Below are 25,225 nucleotides of genomic sequence, written 5' to 3' on the forward strand. Positions count from 1 at the left end.
TTCTGTTTTGTGTTTGTTTGTTGTGGAGGTAGGGTCACGCTTCTAGCCCAGGCTGACCTGGATTCACGATATGGTCTCAGGCTGGCCCTCAACTCACAGCGATCCTCCTACCTCTGAGTGCTGGGATTAAAGGTGTACACCACCATGCCTGGCCTTCACTCTGTTTTTGCACAAAGATAGCTTAGCACCATACACACTTGCACATGGTATCTCACTGCAGGCTTTTTAACCAAACCTTGTGTTCTGTACTTCTAACCCATGTCAGTAAATAGGGAAAATTCTGGTATTTTCCTCTTATTTTGATAATAAGATTATTCTTTTAAACCCTCTCCTGCTTTTTAAAATTCTTTAATCAGCAGATAAAATGAACCCAACACTCCTAGAAGCCTGACCTACCATGGACTTTGGATGCGTGGATTTCCCTCATTCAGTAAAAACCCAGTTCCCACTGGGACTGCAGATTTTCTGTCCTGGTACTATCTTACAGGAAGGTCCATTAAATGGGTGGAACATACCTTACTTGTCCTTGTCAGTACATAAGTAGATGGCTTCACTAGCCCAAATGGATGTTATCTACAAAGAAACAAGATGAAATAATAATGGGGAAATGCCCTGGGCCCTCAGTCTGGGCTCTCTTCCATGTGCCAGTGGCTGGTTAATGAGCAGCCAGAGAGCCCCTGCTGTCTTGGGGTCTGGGTGTTCCATATGTATGTGTCGTGATAAAGCTAGGGCGGAGGTGGTTTCTTGGCATCAGTTATGAATCTGTTTGAACTTGAGCTTGGGCCATACTGTTTCTGCAAAGCCTCTTGCTTTTGGCTGGGGTCGTAGCCTGGTAGCTGGCAGTGGATCTCGGGAAGGAAGTGACAACGTGTGGGTGCAAAGTTCAGAGGAGACAGGCCTAGGAGAGTGTGGCAGTGTTAGCCCTGTCGGGAAAGGAGAGGCAGCTCTGGGCCTCAAAGGGCTGTGGTAGGAGGTTGGAACTGAGCTTTTAGTTCCCATATTGACCTTTTTTTTTGTTTTGTTTTGTGTTTTGAGGTAGGGTCTCACTCTAGCCCAGGCTGACCTGGAATTCAGTCTGTAGTCTCAGGGTGGCCTTGAACTCATGCCAATCCTCCTACCTCTGCCTCCCGAGTGCTGGGATTAAAGGCGTGCGCCACCACGTTGGCCTAAGCATTTTTTTTTTTTTTTAAATCTTCACTGAGGATTGAAGCTAGAGCCTTGCATATGGTAGACAGCACTCGGTCTCTGGACTACCTCCTCGGCCCTGTGTATAAGTCTGGGTTTGAATATTGTCGGTTCTTTGAGGATAGATTCCCTCGCAATGGGACTGATGGTTCTCACTGTTAATTCTTTGTTTCGCTTTTTTGTTGAACTGCCCTGCTTCATTTTGAGATCACACGCGCGCACACATGACGCTGAGCCTGATATGGAGCAGTAATCAAGCCAACATTTACTATTGCTCCGGTCAGCCATCACTCCACCAGTAGTGGGACAGTCAACAAGCCAGGTGGCTCTTCTAGGCCTTTCGGTGCTGTCCAAGGCACCTGTTAGGATTTGACTGAGGGGCACTGAGGCCCAGTGAATTTTAAGTGACTTATCTAATTTGGATAGTCACTGCCCAGGTAGAAGCGAGCTGGAACTCTGTCTGTGGTGGTTGTGAGGGAGGTGCTTGCTCTCAACAGTAAGCTGGCTGTCAGGAGCGTCCTGATGAGCTGTAGTCCCTGAGGTATCTTCCTTCCCTGTGAGAACGTGTGTTTGTAGTCAGTTCCCTGTTGCTGGGACAAGCATCCAACCAAACACACTTTCTGGGAGGAGCGGGTTTATCTCAGGCTTAACAGATCCAGGGGCCATTCCGCCGATGGCGGAAGAAACTGCTGGCTCCCACATATCCAAGCCGACAGACAGGCACAACCAAATGGCAGCACCCCAAATGTGAGCAGGGACCTGCCAGAGCTCAAAGGTGCCTTCTCTGCACCTTTGGGCTGGTATCCAAATCTGCCCCTAAACACACCTTAGGACTGGACTGCAGGACCTGTCCCCCCCAGGGACACCTCCAGCCAGGCGACTGGAGACCCAAGTTACAAGTTTATTATTTAGCTGTTTGTTTATTTTGGCTTTTCGAGGTAGGGTCTCACTCTAGCTCAGGCTGACCTGGAATTCACTCTGTAGTCTCAGGTTGGCCTCGAACTCACAGCGATCCTCCTACCTCTGCCTCCCAAGTGCTGGGGTTAAAGGTGTGCGCCACCACGCCCAGCTACAAGCTTAATTTTAATACAAGATCCTGAGTCTGTGGGGCCATACCTTTTCAATGTCACATTCCGACTACTGCAGTGTGTAAGGATTGAAGTGAGCCTGGGCATCAGCAGTACAGGCTTGTGGAGGGCTTGGGGAGGGATCTGTCTCCAGTGAGCTCTGAGCTTCGGACCAAACTGACTTGAGTCTCTTGTTTCCCAATTTTTCAGCCCAGTGAGGTGCAGAGGACACAGAACCAGGCCCTGGAGCTGACTGAGACCCAACCTGTGGCTGTGGTACAGTCGGTACCTGGAGTACACCCTGTGCCCATGTACGCCTTCTCCATCAAAAGCCCCTCCTACAGAGAGGTAAGCCCCCCCCCCCCCGTCTCCCCAGTCCTGCATTGCTCCAGAAGGGCCCAGACTCCAGACGGCAGTGAGGTGGAGCTGGGGGAGAATGAAGATCTTCCTAAGGTCTTCGTGAGCTAGCATCTGCTCAACACCTACTGTTGCAGTCAGGTTCTCCTTGCTGGCAGAAATCACCCAACCAAGAGCAGCTTTTGGGGAAGAAAAGGGTTTATTTTGGCTTACAGACTCAAAGGGAAGCTCCATGATGGCAGGGGAAAATGATGGCATGAGCAGAGGGTGGACATCACCCCCTGGCCAACATCGGGTAGACAATAGCAACAGGAGACTGTGCCAAACACTGGCAAGGGGACACTGGCTATAACACCCATAAGCCCATCCCCAACAATACACTGCCTCCAAAAGGTGTTAATTCTCAAACCTCCATGAGCTGGGAACCTAGCATTCCAGAACATCTAAGTTTATGGGGGACACCTGAATCAAACTACCACATTCTGCCCTTGGTCCCCATAAACTGTTAACTATCCATGATGTAAAATGTAATGCATTCAGTCCATCTTTAAAAGTCCCCATAGTTTTTTTTTGTTGTTTGTTTATTTGTTTTTTTTTTTTTAGTTTTTTTTCGAGGTAGGGTCTCACTCTGGCTCAGGCTGACCTGGAATTAACTATGTAGTCTCAGGGTGGCCTCGAACTCACGGCAATCCTCCTACCTCTGCCTCCCAGGTGCTGGAATTAAAGGCGTGCGCCACCACGCCCGGCAAAAAGTCCCCATAGTTTTTAATCAATCCTAATGATGTTCAAACATTCCCATAATCCAAGATCTTTTAAGTGAGCCATAATACCAAAAACTCCCCCAAAACACCATGATGGCACAGAATAAACATTCACACTGCAAAAGATGACATTGGGCATAGCAAAGAAATATTCAACAAATACAAGATTTAAAACAACCAGGGTAAAGATCAAACTGTAGCTCCAAGTCCAACAACTCTAACCAGTGACAAATCTCCAAGTCTGATTATTCTAACCAGCATCAAGTCTCTGGAGTTCCAATTCTGTCCCTCCAGCTAGGCTACTCACAGTCATGGAAAACTTCATCTGGAGCTGGCAGCTTTCCTTAACATCCATCTCATGGTCCTGGCATCTCCACTGAGTCTCTACTGCAACCCATAGTCTATCCTCACAGCTCCATCAGGTCTCCATTCAGGCATCTAGCAAACCTGCTTCACACTGCCCATGGCGGTTTCTAACACATAAGACCATGTTGCAAATTCAGTGACCCTTTCTTTCCTGCATTTCTTATACTTCATAATACCAGGTGGGGTGCCAATTTGTTAATCCATGGGGGAATAAAGCAGACTGTGAAGAACAGGACACTCCTTGAACACTCAGGCTCTTTCAAAAGACTCTGCATTTTTTTTCTGTTGCCCCAATGCATGTCAGCTGGCCTAGTCTCAGTGGTTATAATCTCTCATACAGTTGCAGCTAAATGGGCAGAAGTTTTGTCCCAGAGATTTCATTTTTCTGTGTCATACCTCTCTGCTCATATCAGTCTGTTTCTATGCAAAGCAACCCTGTACCGATTCTCAGGACATGGGCATAACAGCAAGCCTCTCACACAAACTGTTTCTAGCCCAGTCCAGGCAAAGCTCTTTCTCACCCCCATCAGCCAAACCTGACAGTCCATAGTTCTTACTGCATTCAGGTCTTTCAAATCTGACGAGAATAGTCCATCAGGCTGTACCTTCAGCAGTGCAAGGCATCTCTCAGGCCATAGTTTCCAATCCCTTCCACATTCCTCTTGAAAATCAGCTCCAAAAGGTCAGAGGCACACAGGCAGGTGTCTAGCAGCAATCGACACCACTCCTCGCTACGAACATCTACCTTGTACTTGGCTGCACCTGCAAGAAGCTACCTACTAAGCTTGAGCCCCATCCAGCCTGGCTGGGACTACTGAAACAGTCAGTGTTGTGAAGCAGGCGGACGTTGGTGGTCAGAGGCCAGGAGCAGTATGATGGGCAATCTGGGAGGGCTTCCTGTTTGCAGAGGCACTGTCTGCATGGCAGAAGGGCCAACAGCAGCAAGGGCGCGGCCGTAGCCCCTCTCCCCCACAGCCAGCGCAGGCTCTCAGCCCAGCAGTGCCGGGAATAACATGACCCATCCCTGTGTTGCTCTCTCCCCTGTGCAGGAGGCCTCCCAAACCCCCACCCTCATGAAAAGGAAGAGCTGCCAGACCCAGTGCTCCAGGAAGATGATCAAGATGGAGACTGAGGAAGAAAGGTTGGCGAGGTTAGCCCCAAGCTCTCCCGAGCAGCCCAGGCCAAGCACCTCCAAGGCACTCTCACCTCCCCACCTGGATGGGCCCTCTAGCCCCGAGAGCCCCATCATAGAAAAGGAGGTCATCCCACCCACCAGCAACCATGTGACCAGCAACACAAAGGAGGCTGGTAAGGAGATGGGCCACAGTGGCTGAGGCCTGCCTGCAGTTCTTGGGGGTCTGGGCTGTGGCTCTGCATTCTGATGCTATTCTGGGAGCTTGAAGCCAGTGGGATTGTCCTGAGTGCCCTGCTCTGAGCTGTGGTTGAATTAAGGCAGCCTATACAAATTGCCCAGGTGTAAAAGAGACCAAACAGATTACCATGTCCTTGGCTGGGGTTCCAGTGGGGGAAGGTTGAGGGGCTAAATCAGGGTTCTGAGTTGTTTTCCTAAAAAGTCCCAATGCCAGCACCAGATAAATGATTCCTAAGAAAATCTTTTTTTGCTTGTTTGTTTTTTCGAGGTAGGGTCTCACTCTAGCCCAGGCTGACCTAGAATTCACTATGGAGTCTCAGGGTGGCCTCGAACTCATGGCGATCTTCCTACCTCTGCCTCTCGAGTGCTGGGATTAAAGGCATGCGCCACCACGCCTGGCCTAGAAATTCTTTTTTTTTTTTTTTTGAAATTCTTTATTATTATTATTGTTTAATATGTTTCTTATTTATTTGCAAGCAGGGAGAGAGAGAGGGTGCTCCGGGGCCTCTAGCCACTTCAAAAAAACTCCATATATATGCACCACTTTATGTGGGTACTGGGGAATCAAACTCAGGTCTTTAGGCTTTGTAGGCAAGCACCTTAACTGCTGAGTCATGTCCCCAGCCCCCTCAGAAATTCCCCAAGACAACTTGAATAAGTCCACACTCATAATTTTCCTCAGTTCTTCTGCACAGACCACTAAGTGTCTCACCTGTCATCTCGAGCTTTGTCCTCATGAGGTATCTGTTATGGACATGGCCGTACAGGGAGACTGAGTCTTGGGTATGAGTGAGGTTAGCCCAGAGAATACTGGAACAAGAGAGTTCTCTCTGTATCTACCTCAACCAGAGTCTAGCTTTGTTCCTTTTTTTTTTTTTTTTTTTGAGGTAGGGTCTCACTGTCACCCAGGCTGACCTGGAATTCACAACGTAGTCTCAGGGTGGCCTTGAACTCACTGCCATCCTCCTACCTCTGCCTCCCAAGTGCTGGGATTAAAGGTGTGCGCCACCACGCCTGGCTTGGCTTTGTTCCTTACATGGGTGCCAGACTAAGCCTGGGCCAGAGCGTACATGGAGCCCTCCCTGCCAGTGCTTACTGGTGTATTTTACTAAGATGGGGAACAAAACCAGTGTGATTGCAAAAAGGTTCAAAGCAGGTAATGGCTGTTAGGCTTCCTATATGGTGAACAGAGTCTGGATTCAGGGCCAGTAGCTCCACTGAGTTTCCACAGAAGAGTCACAAGAATAGCAATTGAAATCTAAACCCAGGGCTGGAGGGATGGCTTAGCAGTTAAGGTGTTTTCCTGCAAAGCCAAAGGATCCAGGTTCAATTCCCAAGGACCCATGTTAACCAGCTACACAAGGGGGCGCACGCATCTGGAGTTCGTTTGCAGTGGCTGGAGGCCCCGACATACCCATTCTCTCGCCCTCTCCCTCTTTCTCTGTCAAATAAACAAATATATAATAAATAAGAAATCTAAACCCAAACCAGATCCACACTGGTACATGGCGAATATTCGGCCATCACTGGCCTCCAAGGATTCCCCTTGGATAAGCAAGCACCCCTCACCTCAGCCAGGGCACACTTCAGGCTGGACCTAATATGATACCCCCCTTGGTTTCAGAGGAACGCATCGTGGTGATCAGCAGTTCAGAAGACTCAGATACTGAGAATTCGGTGAGTGGCTCCGAGTTAGGCTCAGGATACCTGCCTCCCCTCATTCCAGGTCCTAGAGGTTACAGCCATAGCAGGTGACTCTCAGGTTTGCCTTGCACCTGGGGAGGTTTTTTTGTTTTTGTTTTTGTTTTTTCCCCAGCAAGGTATTAAAAGCCTAAATTGTCCAAGTGCCGTGTCTGGAGCTGCCCGGCCCTCTCACCACACCCGCGCTGGGCAAGAGTCTTCAGCAGCGGTGGCCGTGTTTATGCCTTGGAAATGCTTGTCAGAACGCTGCCTTCCAGAAATCCATCTCTCCTTTGGAATGTCTGAGCCCTTGTGTAAAGCTTTCTTATTGCATTTTCTGCCTGCTAAGTCCTCCAAGAGGCCATTCCCTGGTCAATCATAGCCAAGGAGGACCAGTAAAGAGATGGGGTGTGGCCCTGTGTGAGCATGGGATAGCATATAAAGGACAGCTCAGAGGCATTTTTTTTTTTTAACTCCATGTAAGAAGACTTCTTAACAGTGATCTCATAGATAGGGAGTGTGACCCTTCTGTCCCTAGCGGTATATTATTAGAGGTTGGACTATCACCCGCCCAGGCAAAAGAGAGTCTGAAGAGAATGGAAAGTTGGACAGGGTGTCCCTAAGGTCCTTTCCGGCTCTCAGTCTGAGATTCTGTATTGGAAAGTGTGCAGAACCTTCAGAGACTGCTGAGCCACCCTCCTGGCCACCTCACTCCCTGCTGAGAGGGCGGAAAACCTCCCGCCCCCGCTGGGCCTGCAGTCGGCCCCGAGGAGGAGGCAGCACCTGTCGCTCCCAAGCTTGGACTCCCTTCCATCCCACTGAGCAAGCCGCCACCCCCGACCCCGGGTCTCCCAGCAAGCCCACAGGTCATCAGGAGCGCACTGCCATCCTCCGTGGGAACCGCGTCTGCTCACGCAGGGCACCAGGAGTCACCCGCCTCCACCACATCCTTCGCGTGTCTTCCCATGAGATCATGCCCCCACACAGGTCTCACCCTGTGATCCAAGCCGCCGCTCCTGCCACCATAGGGGCTCCCCGCTTCCCTGCCGATGGCCAGGCCTATCCTGCCCGCCTGCAGAGGGTCCTCAGCGCATCCCGACGCAGGTGCAGGGCTGGCTGCCTCCGCACAGGCTCTCCCCATTTAAGACAGTGGCTCGACCACTTTTTTGCCCTCCCTATTTCCACAGCTTCTCAGCTTACTGCCACTTCCACTGGGGGTGCATATGTGGGAGCCCCCTCCAAAGGCCCCATGGAGAACCCTTAAGTTCAAGGTCCGCTGGAAGCTTTTCCTATTTCTTGCCCTCTCAAGGGGCTCTCCACCAGCCCAGGCTTCCCTCAGACAGACCTGTGAAGGACACGAGTGCCTCCCTTCTCCATGACTGCTGGACACCCCCAGCCTACCGTCTGCAGCCTTGTGGCCAGATAACCATGGACGTCTCCTCCAGCCCACGCACACAAAAGGCCAGCACAGACGAGGCTTTTATTAACTTGGTCAAGTGGCCAAGAAAGGAATGAAGGGCTTGGTGGACCTCTGGGCTGAGAGACTTGAGTCGTCTGTGGCTGGGAGGGGGAAGGCCAAGGCCATGGGTACAGCCGAAGTTCAGGCCACTTGTTCTCAAAGGCCTCTTTGCCTGACAGAGAAGCTTCTCACACTGCGCCCTCCTGAATTCCCAGCTCCGCCTCTACCCTAAGCCTTTCTCCCCTTAGACTCTGCCACCATCTGAGTCCATGGGTGTAGGGACTGTGACCGTCCCAAGGCCTACACAGGTGTGGCTGCTCAATAAATACTTGTTAAATGATCTCCTTTGTGAGCTCTTATTCCCCAGCCATCAGAGTCCCCGCACGGTCGTGCTCTTCCCTGCAGTGGTTTTTGTCTCCATCCTCCCTGCATGTAACTTCCCTCTCGTCTTCCTCCCATGCTGGAGGAAGGACAAGGCCCTCTGTGCCTGTTGGACTGTTCTAGCACCTCTCTTGGTGGCTTTGAAGTGCAGCTCTTGGGAAATACCCTAGTTTCCTTAGCTTACCTCAGACATCCACCCACTTTGCCTTTGTGGAGGGAAGATGGGACCTCCTAGATTCTTTCTTTCCCCTCGGGCCTTACCTTCTTCCTGGGTGACTTCCGCACCCATCGCCCTGGCCCCTGCCTCTGTCCTTCACCTCTCAAGGGTCCTTATCCCATTGCCATACGGCCACCTTAGGTGCCTCAATAACATCTCTAAACTGGCCACTCTAACCCGACGCAGATCTCGGTTCTGCCGTCGCCTACCTCCGGCTGTTCCTCTTCCCGTTTCGGTCATGGTCCCATCAAGACCTACCAGGTGGAAACAACCCTCTGTGGGGGTTGTAGCAGCCTCTGCTTTCCCTTGGAGACCCGTTGGAGAAAAGCCACACGGGATCTCAAAGGACAAAGGACTATCTGTGGCCTGATAGCCCTCCTCCCCTGCTGTCATTGCTCCCTAAGGATGCTTCTTCTCTGGGTTTTGTCCTTACGTTCCTTGTCAGCTGGTGACTGCTCTGGGTCACAAGCAGGAGCCCTCTGGGTGCAGGAGAATGGTGGACATGCTACCACCTCTCCATCATATCCCTTAACTTACCCCTTTGGTCAAGGTGGAGGGAAAGTCTACTTGCCTCTAGAACTCAATCCTGGGTCCTGGCCTAGCCCCTGCCCTATGGGTAGCCTCGCTGCATCTAATATTTGTCCTCCTGTGTTTCTTTTTTTTTAAAATATAGTTATTAGGTTTAAGTTTATTGCACTAGAAGACAGTAAGTGATCAAATATATACAGCAATAGGGATGACCCTGTACCCTTTATGGTTTGTTTGTTTATGAGAGAAAGAGGGGAGGAGAAAATGGGTGGGCCAGGGCCTTCAGCCACTGCAAATAAACTACAGATGCATGCGCCACCTTGTGCATCTGGCTTACGTGAGTCCTGGAGAAACAAACTTAGGTCCTTAGGCTTCACAGGCAAGCGCCTTAACCGCTGAGCCACCTCTCCAGCCCTGTTTGTTTATTATTGAGTGTAAACTTTACTGTATACCAATACTTCCTCTTCCTTCCAAATGTAACACCCTAAAAGACGCCTGGCTCGTCTCCTTTGCCCCCTTCCTCCTTCATGCTCTGTGCTGCTCCTCATCCTACTACCTCCACATGCCCACCATGCCAGAGACCCTGCCTGCCAGTACCAGGGACACTCCAGGCCTTTGAGGACAGTGGTTCTATTCAGTCCTTAGCATTCTTGGTCAGGTCAACCTCTCTTGGGAGACTGTTCCCTCTGCAGCTCTGAGGACTCCACCCTCAGGTCTTTTTGCCCTTGTAAAAGTCGGCGTTCTTACCGTTTGGGTTCTAGGATCTCCTCTCCCCTTAGTCTATGTGGTGTCCGGGTGAGCACAGCCCCCTCTGACTCTGGTTATTACCTATGAGTAGCTAATAGTTATGCATGCTCCTGCCAGCTGAATCAGCATGGCAGAGCCTTACGATCGCTCCACTAGGCTATCCCATATGTACCTCACACATCTCTGCCTCTCCTCTCAGGTGGGCATCAGCTCACCATCTGCTCGGGTACACAAGCCAAAAACTCCAGGGCACCTCTTTTAATTATATTCCTCGCACCCAGCCACTATGGAGTTTGTACCTTTTCATGACTTATATTCCTCTGCTATGTGGACATTGCTTTCCATCCGGTAACCTGATAAAGCTCAAGCTAGCAGGGACCCTGGGTGGAGATAAGAATCAGGGAAAAAAAGGTTGAGCAAAGGAGAGGAGTTGAATATAGGTGGTGTGACGAGCAGTGAGCAGGGGAGGACAGGAAAGGGATCCAACTCTGTTATCAGTGGAGACATCAAGGTCATCAAGGGGAGGAGGGAGGTCCACGGTACAGGTTAGGAAGATGTGACAAATCAGAAGCCGTTGACCTGTGGAGTAAGCCCAAAGGAACAAGAGAGCACCAGGGGCCACTGCTGGTGTGTGTATATGTAAAACTTAACCATTACGGGAGTTTCAAACTTTCCTGTCATGCATGTCTCTCCCATCTTATTTTGTTGTTGTTTTCTAGAGGTAGGATCTCACTCTGGCCAAGACTGACCTGGAATTCACTATGTATTCTCAGGGTGGCCTTGAACTCATGACAATCCTCCTACCTCTGCCTCCCAAGTGCTGGGATTAAAGGCGTGCACCACCACACCCGGCTTTGTCCATCTTCTTTTATAAGTTTTTGTTTTAATTTATTTATTTGAGAGAGAATGGGCATTCCAGGGCCTCTAGCCACTGCAAACGAACTCAAGGCGCATGTTCCACCTTGTGCATATGGCTCATGTGGCTACTGGGGAATCAAACCTGGGTCCTTGGGCTTTGCAGGCAAGTGCCTTAACCACTGAGCCATCTCTCCAGCCCTCTCCCATTTTCTTGATCCCTTATAAGCGCCTGAGGCACCTAGGGTACCTACACAGCACCCCCACTGAAAATCTATACCCCCCTCAACTTGGAAGGAGGGGCGCAGTGCTTGAGCCGGCATCCCAGCCGCACGTCCTCTCTGTCAGTGGCCTTTGTCCAGCCTTACAGAGGGCGAGAGTTGTACAGAGACTGCTAGAATGGCGCCTTTTCCAAGTGGCCCAGTACATGGTGGGGCCTCAGCATGGGCTGCAGCTGTCTGCTAACAGACCTCCCATGTAGGGGACCAACGGAGCAAGAGGGACTATCCCAAGAGAGTTCATCCTTGCTGGAAGAAGGTAGTGGGGTCCCAGACTTCCGTGGTAGGCCGGATCCCTGGGGGTGAGGACTAGGTTTAAAACCCGCAAGGACGTGTGAACAATGCCTCTAGCTAGAGCTAGTCTCACCTACTTCTGTGACAGACGACCGCCTTCTCTGCCTTGGCAGCAGCAGGATCAAGGAGAGCAGGAGAGGGTCCAGCCAAGGGGGCAGCCCACGGCCAACGTGACATGGGTGACGTGGCAGAGAAAAGGAGGCTGTGGGCAGCAGCAGGTCCAGGGGAGGGACCATGGTACTGGTGAGGTATGCGTAGCAGAAAAGGTGATCCCAGTGTCTGGCTGAGGATGTGGGAGCTGTTGACCAAGGAGTAGTGTTTCTTTTGGAGGGGTTAGAATAGCAAGTAGGCAGGTCACAGAGGACACAGGCCAGCCAGTGGGATGGGTCTGGTTTGCTGGCACCCGTGTTGTGGCTGCAAAACCCGGAGGTGTCTTGCTAAGCCGAGCCCAGAGGCAGCTAGAGATTGGATGCTGAAAAGTTACTCAATAGCTCAAGGACTCTTGCTGTCAGATACTAGATTGATTCTGGAAGCTAGGAGAGTTTTAACTGGTGTCTTTCCGGCTGATGATCAAGCTTGGAACGAATCTATACTTAAACCAGGTTCTCAAGCCTGGCTGCGCGCTGGGGAGATGAAAAAACTGCAGGTTCCTGGGTGCCACCCACAAAGGTTCTGATTGAACTGTTCCAGGTGCATTCTGGGAGCTTCTCATGCTACTGACGCCTAGCCCAAATCAAGAAGCACTGAACTGAGGAAGTCAGTCGCACCTTTATGTCAGGGGAATATTCAGATGAGTGTATGTGCGAAGAGAGAGAGAGAGCGCCTTGAATGAAGTGAAATATTTATACTGTGTGATACAGCGAGGGAGAGGAAAGACATGACCTTCCCAGGTATTTGCCTCTTTCTAAGAACAGTCAAGGGAATATAGCTTTATAACCCACAGTGTCACCAAAATCCCACATCCTCCCTTTCCTTGAGTGCTCATTGCCTCATACTCCATAGTTCCTCAAGCTCTTCCTCACTCCTTCCTTCCCTGTTCTCACCCCTGGGCCAGCACCCCTTTTCTTAGCCCCATTGCCCTCTGCCTCCACGTCCCTGACAAGTATTTCCCCCCCACATCTTCCTTTGGCTTTTTGCAACGACTGCCCCTCTCTATGCCCTCAGTAAGCTTGCTTTGTGGAATTAGGGGAAGAAGTCAGATGTGACTGAAGGCTGTCTTGGTCAACTGGAAGGAAAAGCTGCCTGGGACTGGGTCCTCTGTTGCTCTATGGATGTGTTCCAGGACTTAAGAGTTGGGGGCAGATTGGGAGCTTATAGCTGACTGGCTTAAACGCATGCTGTTCAGTGAGTCCAGTTGCCTGCGGGTGGCCATACTTTATAGCGGTCTCCAAAGGCAAGAGGAGGACGCATGTCAGAGCTGAAATACCTAGCCTTTCCTCCAGCTACAAGCTTGGGAAGGGAAGGAAACATCTGTTAATGAAGTGCGTACAGCTTCCTTCAGAGAAGACAGCCTCAGGAGCCCAGACTGTTGAGTTGTTGATGGCCATCTTAAATGATCTGTTGAAAAGGCTGAAGGTGGAGGGCTCTGTGGCTTTCCAGAAGCCCTGCTCTGGAAGAGGCATGAAGGGACATTGCTAGGTGAAAGCGCTGGGGACCACAAAGAGGCTTTCACTGTACTGTTTGGAACAACAGCAACAACAAAAAAAAGACCACGGGAGAAATAGCCTATCCGCCTTGTCAGTGGCTGGCAGAATGGACTGGGCTAAGCAGACGGCTCTTCAGCTGCTGGCAAGAGAGAGCCAAGGCTCAGCTCTGTCTGTGAACCCAAGCACAAGAGCCCTGTGGCCTTGAAAAGGGACATAACCTGTGGATAGAAAACAACTGGATTCTCCCAAAGGGAAGAGGGGGAGAGTTTGCAGACTCTAGCCGGCAACGAGGAAAAGGCCTCCGAACAGGCAGCAGCGTGTTATTGCTGGGTGCAGAATGGACCGGGAGGCCATAGGTGAGTCTGGTGCAGGACTATGAATTGTAAATGAAATGAAAACCAGCCCTCCCCACCCCATATGAAAGCTCACCCCATTCTAACTTGCTGGTGGACCGTCACAACTGTTCTATTGGCCAGAGTTTTGTGGAAATCAAACATTTCAGCTGGAGAATGGGAAGGACCCGGTCAGTTCTACACTAACAGGCTCCCAGGTCAGAGTGAATAGAGATTTCAGGCCCAGGAGACACCAACTCCCCAAGCCAGGACAGACCCAACGCCTGTTCTGAGCAGCGTCCCAGGAATGCTCCCAACTGGACCAAAGACACTGATCATTTTCCTTCCTTCTGGACTCTGGCTTATGTCCAGAAGTGGGCATTCATGAAAGGCTTATCAAAAACTAAACATCTGGGGCTGGAGAGATGGCTTAGCAATTAAGGCACTCGCCTGCAAAGCCGAAGGACCCATGTTCGACTCTCCAGATCCCACATAAGCCAGATGCACAAGGTGACGCAAATGCGTGCAAGGTCGCACATGTGCACATGGCGGCGCACGTGTCTGGAGTTCAGTTAACAGTGTCTGGAGGCCCTGGTGTGCCGGTTCTCTCTCTCTGGCATTAAAGTAAGAAAAACAAAACAAAACATCTGGCTGTCACAACAGTGCCGATAAGCAGTTAACACTATATTATCATCAGAAGCTTTGGGCCTGGGGCCTTTACCGGGATGGCCTTGATTGATGCTGGAGGACAGAGCCTCAGTGTGAGCCTGCAGGCCCCAGAGCCCCCTGCTCCTCTGTACAGCTAAGAAGGGAGTGTGGAAGGCCAAGGTCTCTAAGCTCTGAGGCTCTGGGCTGTTCCTTCTACTACCGTGCCACGGGCCAGGGACTGTGTCCGCCTAGATGGGTCAAGCGGCCCTCTCCTTTCCCTTTACGTGAGAGGCTGGGCATCCGGGCTGGCTTTTAAGACCAAGAAGCCCGGGGCTCCTGCCTCTTCCAAAATAAAAGCCTCACCTAGGAATTCAGGTGAGGCTCCTTTCTCCTGTCCCCGTTTGCGATGTTTCCTCCAAGTCTTTACGCAGACATGAAATTAGGAGTGGATACCTCAGGCCCTGCCCACCACAGCCATTGGCCCCTTCCCTCAGCCTCTGTAAGCAGCACTACCTGCCCTTGCACGCGCCTCCTCCCACACCCTCACACACCGTGTTAACACGGGCTCCTAGATTCACACCCTTTCATGCATGCACTCATACTTGATGCTCAAATCCGTGCCCACAGACACACCCGTCCACACCGATGCTTGCCTACGTGGGCTCACCCTCTCACACCTGCTCCCTCCCTGACATGTGTGCCCTTCACAGGTAATACACATACCTCACACCTGCACACGCATTCCCAAATAACAAGCCCCCCCCCCGTGTGCACAGACGCCCTGTGTGTACCAGCTTGCTCATGTTCCCACACACTCCTGCCCGTATGCACACTTGCTCCTGGGCACAGACTCACTTTGCCTCGGGCCGTGTGGCCTGTGAACCCCTGACCTGTTGGCTTTTCTGTGTTGCAGTCCTCCCACGAGCTGGACGACAGCAGCAGCGAGTCCAGTGACCTCCAGCTGGAGGGCCCCAGCTCCCTCAGGGTCTTGGATGAGAGCCTCGCCGACCCCCGAGCAGAAGACAGGCCCCTGGTTTTCTTTGACCTCAAGATTGACAATGAAAGTGGGTTCTCCTAGAGCCATCCCCTGCCCCTTTCTAGCTTAGTGTCTTGAGTCCCCAGGAGAAGTACAGGCAGAACCATCTGCGAGGCCCTGCCTAGCGGACTCTGGCCCACCCGGCTCCCAGAGTTTGCTTGGCATTTCTACACGGATGTCTGCCTGGACATGGGAGGAAGGCTCACGCCTTCACAAGTGCATCTCTGACCAGACTACCAGAAGCCTAGGAGCACCCAAAGAGGACAGTATGGGGGCTCGCTGCTGACCACTAGCTCAAGCTCAGCCTTTGGCTGTGAGTGCATGTTTCCCAGGACAGGGTCCATGCCACAGGTAGATAGATGCCCAGGGAGGCCAGCAGAAGCCACATCACCGATACCTTCTGGAAGTCCCTCAGCTCCATCCCCTTCACTCTTGCCTTAGTCCTGTAATGCCCGTTCCAGAGCCAGCGGCCCTGGGTCTTGACCTGTGGTCTGTGCTGAAGGCCCAGCCAGCCTTCAGGGGGAAAAAAAAATGTTTTTATGTATACAAGAGCCACGTGCAGACAGCAGCAGGAGGCTTCAGGCCGCACTCCCAGGGATATGCATGCGTAGGGTGCGTCTGCCATCTGGGTCCCGGGACTCTGACCCAGTTGGGAGGCTAAGCTAAGTGACTTGATGGGATTGGAGGTGGAAATCGAGCCGGAAGTGGAGGGCCAGGAAAAACAATGGGGGTGTATTTTGGGGTGGGGAAAAAAATCCTCTGGTATAGTTGGAAGCTGAGAAAACATAGGTGAAACCAGAGGCCTAAGGGCTGCGCTACCTGTGGGGCAGGTGGGATAGAGCCAGACCCCTTAACAGGTACACAAGGAACTTGGAGGGCAGCTGACCTCCCTCTTCTAACCCCTGTCCCATCAGAGCCAGAGCAGAGCTGCGTTTGGAGGCTGATGTTTGGTTACTTCCAGCAGGCCCCAAGGTGGGATCTCTAGATGGGTCAGTAGCCCTAGAGGACTCCTTGTACCCACCCAGCCCCTCCTGTGCCCTGGAGCCTCACCCTGCCCTTCTCTCCCGCCCAGCCCAGAAAATCAGCCAGCTAGCCGCAGTGAACCGAGAAAGCAAGTTCCGAGTGCTCATCCAGCCTGAGGCCTTCAGCGTCTACTCCAAGGCTGTCTCTCTGGAGGTGGGCTTGCAGCATTTCCTTGGCTTCCTGACCTCCATGCACCGCCCCATCTTGGCCTGCTACAAGCTGTGGGGCCCCGGGCTCCCCACTTTCTTCCGGGCCCTGGACGACATTAACAAGCTGTGGGAGTTCCAGCAGGCCATCTCGGGCTTCCTGTCCGCACTGCCCCTCATCCGGGAGCGCGTGCCTGGGGCCAGCAGCTTCAAACTCAAGAACCTGGCCAAGACCTACCTGGCAAGAAACATGAGTGAACGCAGTGCCCTGGCTGCCGTGATGGCCATGCGAGACCTATGCCGCCTCCTCGAGGTCTCCCCGGGACCCCAGCTGGCCCAGCACGTCTACCCCTTCAGCAGCCTGCAGTGTTTTGCTTCCCTGCAGCCCTTGCTTCGGGCAGGAGTCCTGCCCAGGGCCGAGGCCCGCCTCTTGGCCCTCAACAACGTGAGCTTTCTGGAGCTGCTGACCGCGTACCGCGGCAACCCCCAGCAGGCCTTGAAGAAGTATGGCCGCTACCTGAGTCTGCAGACCACCTCGTCGTCCGTAACCCGGCCCAGCCAATACCTGCGGGCTCTGAGCACTTACCTGGACGCCCTGTCGGAGACACCTGCCCTGGCACAGGCAGAAGGCATCTCTACCCGTCTCACTGGCCACAGCGTGGTCCAAAAGGCTTCCCCGCAGAGCTGAGAGGGGGAGATAGCTTGCCTAGGATCTCGGTAGACCAAGACAGGTGTGGTGGGGAGGGGTCCCCGAGCCAGGCCCCACCCATCAGAGCATTCCCAGGTTCTGGTCCCCAGTACGCAGCTGTCATTTGGTCCATCGTCAGTGCCCCTTCTCTGGGACCAAACCCTGTTTCTCTAAAATTCCCACCATGGCAGCAGCCAAGAGCACCTGGACCACCCAGGCTGTCCTTCAGAAGCCAGATCCAGGAAGGTCCAAGGTGAAGAAGGCTCTGTGCCCTAGTTGTCCCCCCCCCCCATACTGCTCTCTACATGCCACTACCATGGCGGCCTTGCAGCTCTTCCCTGACACCAGTCACTGCCCCAGGTGACCTGCTGATGGCTCCCGTGGAGAGCACTCTGAAGTGATGCTGGCCACTCACCACCACAGGTACCCAAAGTGCCTTTTAAACCAAACTGCCCCTCAAGAATTTAGGTCCTCTTTAGCCCTTACTTGTTCAGAGGCCAACTCTGTTCACTTCCTTTTTAGAGCACTTTTCATCCCAAAGGGGCCCCGGATCAGAGAGAGCTTGGTAGAGACCGTTGCTCCTTCAGCCATGTCTTCCACAATCTGACCCTTCAAAGCTTCCTTGCTTCCTCCCAGCCATGAAAATTCCTTCCTTTCATCAACATGACTCCCCCCCCCAACTCCCTGTACTGGTTCCACCCTCAGCCTTCCTGAGGGAAGGGTCCGGGTCTGCATCAGCATCACTAAGAGCTTGGGGTAGTTAGTGGGCTCTACCTTGGGCCTCTGGGATTCAGGCTGTCTGGGGTTGGGACTCCCAGTGTTGACAGGTTCTGCCAGTGATTCTATGCCTGTTCCAGTCAGAGAAGCCTGGCCTGTCATAGACCACCCCTCCAAGGGAGAAGTTGAAGAGCAGAGAAAGCCCCTGGCTGTGTGCATTGTGTGTGACTGGGCAAAGACACCCTGCCCTCACTCCAAAGCCCTAGTGTCCCCATCTATGAACTAGGCTGATTGCTCTGCATTGTCTCAGAGCCCGCAGTCAGCTGCGGCATCCTGGGCTTTCAGGCACGGACAGCAGGCCTCTCCCCCGCCCCCTACAGCAGCAGATATAAATATCTTTACCCTTGAACCCTAGTCCTACTCCAAGCCTAGTCCTCAACCAGAGGTCGGTAACGGAACGTTGCAAGGTCAGGGCTGTTGGCTGGGATTAGCGAAATTGCTGCGCTTTGCCCTCACTCCATTCTTACTCCCTGCTTCTAGAGTGCTTCCCAGAGAGCCCAGCATGGCAGCTTTGGGTCTGTGGGAGCTTGTTTCCCCACCCCAGGAGAGCTAGCTCCAACAGGGAACTCAGATTCCAACAACAGCCCGCAGCCTAGCGCTGGGCTGATCGGGGCCCCCCAAGTCCCAGCCCCAAGTAAGTTGGATGTCTTCACTCACAGTTGGCCATGGGTTTTGTGATAAAGGGGTGCCCTTTGCTGTCGCTGCCATTACAGCCTTAAGTAAAGATGTGAACCTCGAAAGCCTGATGTTCTCTTCAACAGATCTCCTCAGCCCTCCAACACAGAGGAGCCAGTGAGCTGCCTCTGCCTGGTGGGGAGGAGGCTCTCCCTGGCATGGGGAGGGGGGCAAGCAGGCACTTGCCCAGTACGCCCATGCTTTGTGAGGGTCTTTCAGGGACTGACAGGGCTGAGAGCCCCCTTGCTCGGTATTGATCTCCTTATTTCAAGTAGGGAGACCCGGATTGAGTTAGCCTCGGGATCATTTTTATTTATTTGAGAGAGAGAGAAAGAGGCAGACAGAGAATGGGTGCGCCAGGGCCTCCAACCACTGCAAATGAACTCCAGACGCGTGTGCCCTCTGGTGCATTTAGCTAATGTGGGTCCTGGGGAATCAAACTGAGGTCCTTTGGCTTTGCAGGCAAATGCCTTAACTGCTAAGCCATCTCTCCAGCCTCCCCCCCCCCCACCGCCCTTAGGAGCTCGTAAGGCCACATGGAGGGAAAGAGGCACCAACTTCAAGAATTGCCTCCTAGGAGGAGCCAGCAAGAAGGGACCGTAGGAACTTCGCCATTGGGTCATCTCCTTTTGCTTTTATGTCTCCAGTTGACAGTTGGTAAAATCCTAAAAAAATAAATAAATAAAACGGAGCTGGGGGAGGCAGGGGAGTGAGATGCCTGGGACGTTGACAGGACTGCCTTGGAAGTGTCCAAACAAAATTTACATTCGTACCTTCAGCACTTCCCATCGTACAGCGTTCCAGGGATTAAAGCAGGTGATGGAGTTATCAGTGCCACCTCCATTAAAGCCACTTCCTGTCCTACGTACCCAGATTCCATCCTGGGGCTCACGTTGATCCCTTGATCAAAAACAAAAAAAAAAAAAAACAAAAAACCAAAGTCTAAACATACTGTGTGTGCTCCATCTTTGTGTGTATGTCATAGGTCGGGATTTACATGTCAATCAACCCTGGCGGGGCTGGAGAGATGGCTTAGCGGTTAAGTGCTTGCATATGAAGCCTAAGGACCCCGGCTCGAGGCTTGATTCTCCAGGACCCACATTAGCCAGATGCACAAGGGGATGCACATGTCTGGAGTTCGTTTGCAGTGGCTGGAGGCCCTGGCGCACCCATTCTCTCTATCTGCCTCTCTGTCACTCTTAAATAAATAAATAAAAATGAACAAAAAAATTCAACCCTGGCCTTGGTAGAAACAGGACACTATGTTTGCAGGCACCACTTACTGGTCTGTGGCTCTTGTCTGGATCCCTTAACTCCCTGATCCTCGGGCTTCCTTCCTGTAAAGTGGGATAAATATGCATCGTTTGCTTCATGGGATCTTTGTGTGAATCATGAGCAAATGTTTGGGAAAATAGCTTTTAAATGTGTACGAAATCAAACAGATTTAAGATCTTATTTCACCAATAGCTAACAATTACTGCTTTATAAATTTTAAGAAAATAGGGCCAGGCATGGTGGCGCATGCCTTTAATCCCAGCACTCGGGAGGCAGAGGTAGGAGGATTGCTGTGAGTTTGAGGCCACCCTGAGACTGCATAGTGAATTCCAGGTCTGCCTGGGCTAGAGTGAAACCCTACTTCAAAGTACACGGCCAGAGGCTGAGGCAGGATTGTGGGTTTGAGAACAGCCTGGGCAACATGGTGAGAGCACCTTGTCTTTAGGAAAAGAAAGAATGTGATGCGGGCTGGGCGTGGTGGTGCACATCTTTAATCCCAGCACTTGGGAGGCAGAGGTAGAAGGATCACCATGATTTCGAGGCCACCCTGAGAATACCTTGTGAATTCCAGGTCAGCCTGGGCTAGAGTGAAACCCTACCCCGAAAAACCGAAAAATAAAATAGACCTGGGTCGGAGCAGACAATGGTGGGGGGTCCTGGGTGAACCTGGAAGATTGGAGGGGCCACCTTGGAATGACAGAGTAGCAGATAGCTCTGTGTTCCTGACACCAGATGGGAGATAGACCTGGTACACAGAGAAGCCTTCCTAGGGTCACTTAGCCCAGAATTGTCCAGTACCTCCTCTAGAAACCTTTATGAAGATCCCTTAAAAGTCTGCACAAAGGGCCTGGGGAATAGAGCTCGGTTGGTAGAGTGATTGCCTAGCGTCCTTAAAGCTCCAGGACTACACACAGCCGGGCCTGGTGGCCAGCCTGGTATACTAACAACCCTATCACAAAAGGGGGGAAAAAGTCTGCTTTAACACAGCCCAAAGTTTGCTCTTCCGTCTACAATAGCCAGCTGCCACCCTGGAACCTGACCCGGCCATGGGTCCTCCACTGGCCGCGATCTTGAGCTCTCTTCGGGCCTCAGCCTAACCTTAGCCACATGCCTCCCAACACACTCCTTGCTCCCAGCACCTACACTGACCCATCCTGACCCACAGCCCAAGTGTGTCCGGCTGCTCTGCGTAAAGGGGTCCTGTCTCACTTTGCCCCCACTTCACCATTAATGCAATACCACAGCTAGTGAGCATGGAGCCCCCTACTGTGGTGCACTAAGTGGTCAGGTCTGAGAGGACCGCGGACCTGCCTGGCAGAAGGGGAGCCAAGCTCCGGATGCTCCTAGATTTCGCCAGCAGAGGGCGCAGCAGCACCGGCCTGGCGTGAGGCTGCTGCTTGATGGGCCTGTGTAGGGATGGCTGGGGCTGGTGGCTTAGGTTTAGGTTAACTAAATCATTTGTAATGTGTGGTATACACTTCTAGGTCTAGGAAAGCTAGGCTTAGGTAGCTGGTTCATGGAGAACAGTTTTTAAATGTTAAACCTTTTATATTTGTATACCTATTAGGAAATATAACTAACCTAGCTGGGCATGGTGGCACATACCTTTAATCCCAGCAGAGGTAGGAGGACCGTGAGTTTAGGCCAGCCTGAGCAGTGAATTCCAGGTCAGCCTGGACTAGAGCGAGACCTTACTTTGGAAAAGAAAGAAGGAAGGGAGGAGAAAAATAGAACTAACCTTGCTGATTTCTGTTGCTCAAAATGGCATTAATCTAGACCTCTAAAGACACACTTAGGACAAATATTAAGTAACTGCAAGTCCCCTGTGAACAGCACAATAAATCTGTGAGTATGGAAGTGATCTGAGTTTGGAAAATATTGGGTTATTAGTGGAATTAGGATAAAGGCTATGGAAGAAAGAGCCAAGGTTAGGGCCCATGGTAGAAGGAGGGGAAGGGCGAGGTAAGAGTCCAGTTGAGGGCTAATATCTAAATGAGGATAAAGGGTAGGATGTGAGGTTAGATCAGACCTAGCCTCGCTTTTGGTGATGAAGGTTAGGAATTGAGTTAGAAGTGGAGTTAAAGTCCTCCTGTCCCCTTTTAGAAGCACCTGACAGAGACTCTACCATCAGCTCACTGAGCCAGTGTGGTCAAGGTCTTCCAAACAGATAGCAGAGTAGTGGGCATACCTCACCAGGAGTGAGAGTCCAGGACAGGCAGGTGCTTAAAGCTCCCAGCTAGCATGCTGTAAGAGTGACCACGTGCCGGGCATACCCTCACCATTTAGCAAAACTATTGTCATTTAATATGCCACATCCTGCCAGCGAACACAGTGGAAAGAAAGCAAGACTGAGAATCTTGTCCAAGGGCATTGTCGTTGCCTGTGACAGAGGAGAGATTGGCCCACAGGGAACCCATGTCTAGGTGGATACCGTCTGCAGCTCCTGCTTTGGGCTGGTGGAACGGGGGGGGGGGGGGGGGCGGGGGGCGGATAAGGCATTTTTCTGGTGTCACTTTCCAGTGGCGTCCTGGTTGTCCAGTCTTAGTTGATGAGAGGTTCAGGTCCTGAAAAAGCTACCCCTGAGCTTCTGGTCCCACTGTTAGACCTTACCCTAATTCTGCCCTAATTCTGGTTGTTTTTATTTGGGCGGGGGGGTTAGTGCAATATTCTCAACTTCTTTTTGTTTCTCTACTGCCCCGCCTCACAGAGTCGTCTTAGATAATTTTTCACCTAGTTTCATTTCCTTCCAGAGAAACTTTAATGCCACAGACACACAGTAGATTCCTTAGGATTTTCCAGACACATGATCATAACATCTGAAAATACAGATTTTTTTCTTTCACACATAGAGGTACTTATGGTCTGTGATCCTTTAGCTGTCTGCCAGCGACCAATTTTCATCCCTTGTGACATGCTGTTGCCCTGTTGAGGATGTATGATCTGGAAAGGCCCCAGTTACAATGCAAACAAGAGGTGGTGGTTGGAGGGGACGCACTTCTATCCGTGGAGGTGGGGTCAGCGTGGGACCATCTAGAGAGAGATGAAAGAGAATGCAGGTGGGATCTCTGAGGACAAGCTCCCTTGGAATGGCCTTGGTAAACGACCTAGGCCACATCAATCCTGGGACTTAGGAAATGTGGGCTTTTACCATCGTTTTCTTTTGTCTCTGAATCCACGTGCTGACTCGCAGATGCCCGTTGAGAGAAGGGTCTTGCATTTCCCACTAACTCTCCCCATCATCAAAATATATAAATAATAAGACAAAACAAAACAGTGACAGGAAGTTTGAAAGTCTCTATCCAACCCATATAAAATGTGTCTTGCTGTCGAGTGAGGGAAAAATTCCTTCGTTCTTGGCTCAAGGAACTTCCTTAAACTCAGCTCAAAGGAATTCTCTAAAAGGATCAGCTGCCCGGACTACGCTACAGTCAGTTTTCACTTATTATAAATATCCCCCGCAGGATAGCCAAGGCGATGACAAAAGTTAGCTAGCTGACCGCAGAAATTTTCCAAAGAGCCAGCCAGTCGGGCAAGTGTGATAGGAAACATTGCGAAATTGAAGTCGAGTGGCCTGTCTCCTTGTCTGAAACTTTATCCATTCTTATATGCAGATTAAGGGTGATAACACACGGCACAAATCGTGAGGATTGAGTTAGATAACGCATATAAGGTACTAACCTTAGCAAACCGACAACGAGACGCCCACCATCCTTCCTAGAGGAAAATGCCCGTGTGCTGACTGCCAGGGCAGGCTTTTGCCCCTCAAGCCTCTCTGTCCTCCTGCCTTCCTCTTAGTCTCCCCCACCCTTCTCCTCTCTCACTGTCCCCTCTCTCTTGATATTGATCCCTTTAGGCTGTAGGTGGCTCTATCCCCAGCTGCTCCTCAGTTCCTGCCTCCCAAGCTTTCTGGGCTACATCCTTCACCCCAACGGGGTCACCCCTGGGTGGCAGGCTGGAGGGATTTATAACACTCTCCTCCTCCTCCTGGCCCCCACTTGGCTAGCCATCTGCGGGAAGGTCACTTTCACACAGCACAGGCAGACTGGTGGGTTGGAGAGACACCCTTCCCCCCCCACCCCTCCCTTGCACACCCAAGAGCAAATAAATACATCAAGTTTCCCAGCTGGTTCTGTAGATAAGGACTCTGGGAGATGAGGCCGTTCACAGATGCTAACCACATGCAAGTGTCCCTTTGCCAGCATTTTGCTGACTTCCCAGCAAAGCTCATTTGGGGCACTTGAAAGTAGGCTGTGTGTTTTCTGGAGGTGGTCTCCTGGGAGGCACAGGTTTGAGGAAGAAAAGAATCGCAGACCAGAGCCTACGCAAGCCAGTGGGCCTCGGGGATATTCAGCACAGGAGAAGAAACTAAGGCCTAGAAAGAAGACATTTTTTTTCAAAGCCTCACAGGAAAGCCAGTGTTTCAAAATGTAGGTTCAAAGCTGGGCATGGTGGCACGTGCCTTTAATCCCAGCACTTGGGAGTCAGAGGTAGCTGGATAACCATGAGTTCAAGGCCACCCTGAGACTACCTAGTGAATTCCAGGTCAGCCTGGGCTAGATTGAGACCCTACCTCAAAAAACTAACCATTCCCTCACAAAAAAAGTAGGTTCAACCTCTAAACTCCTTATGTCCTGCCCTGGAATCCTTGACATTCAACTGCATCTGGTTATTTCCAGGATGTGGCCATTAGAGCCGGCCTTGCCTGGGCTGGAAAGATGGCTTAGTGGTTAGAGTGCTTGCCTGCACAACCAAAGGACCCAGGTTCGGTTCCCCAGGACCCACATAAGCCAGATGCACAGGGTGGCACATGTATATGGAGTTCGATTGCAGTGGCTGGAAAACTTGGTGCACCAATTCTCTCTCTCTCTCAAATAAGTTAAAAAATAGATAAATAAATATGAGAACTGGCCTTGCCTGGGTTGCAGAATTGGCGGTAGTCTGCCCCATGCCAATCCAGCTTAAGGAGGCCTCTCCTTCCTTCGCACCACACCTCTGTCCAGCCGGGAAGTGAAGTGGGGGCACTGGATCCATCCAAAGGTAACCTTCCATATCGCTGAGTAGGCCTCATCTATGCAAGAGTCTCCAGGGCCTCGTAAGTAGCCAGCGCATCCAAGGCCACCAAGCTTGTCATATCCTTGATGCAGACTACCCCAGCAGAGGGGGCATCACTGAGATCCCCACCTGCTCTGCATCCTCCCTGACTCGGTCTCCCTCCCCTGCAGTGAAGAGCGGGGAGTGGGGACCTCCAGGTCTCAAGTTCTGATGGCACTTCATGACACTGAGACTTGTGAGCTGCAGCCGTGGCTCCCTGGTGGTCACTCTAAGGTGCCACAGGCCCCTGCCAGACGTTCCAAGCTTCTGGAGTTGTGTTTGGGCACAGAGAGAGGAAGTGCCCGGAGTTCCTATCCCCCATCAGCAGTCCTCAGCCAACG

General features: G+C 51.8%; 1 protein-coding gene across 8 annotated transcripts in view; it reads left to right on the forward strand.

Moving 5' to 3' along the window:
• Positions 1–25,225, forward strand: part of Pml (PML nuclear body scaffold) — a 62,885-nt gene that overhangs the window by 23,791 nt on the left and 13,869 nt on the right. For 2 of the 8 annotated variants that reach the window (XM_045160954.1, XM_045160953.1), the window contains exons 5-9: positions 2,463–2,600; positions 4,786–5,044; positions 6,733–6,785; positions 15,087–15,237; positions 16,282–19,458. In XM_045160954.1, the coding sequence (XP_045016889.1) occupies positions 2,463–2,600; positions 4,786–5,044; positions 6,733–6,785; positions 15,087–15,237; positions 16,282–17,066 (1,386 nt within the window). In that variant the 3' untranslated portion in view covers positions 17,067–19,458. The other 6 variants (XM_045160955.1, XM_045160956.1, XM_045160957.1 and 3 more) reach the window with 5 other exon arrangements.

This window comes from Jaculus jaculus, chromosome 10, assembly GCF_020740685.1.
Source record: "Jaculus jaculus isolate mJacJac1 chromosome 10, mJacJac1.mat.Y.cur, whole genome shotgun sequence".
NCBI classification, from domain to species: domain Eukaryota; kingdom Metazoa; phylum Chordata; class Mammalia; order Rodentia; family Dipodidae; genus Jaculus; species Jaculus jaculus.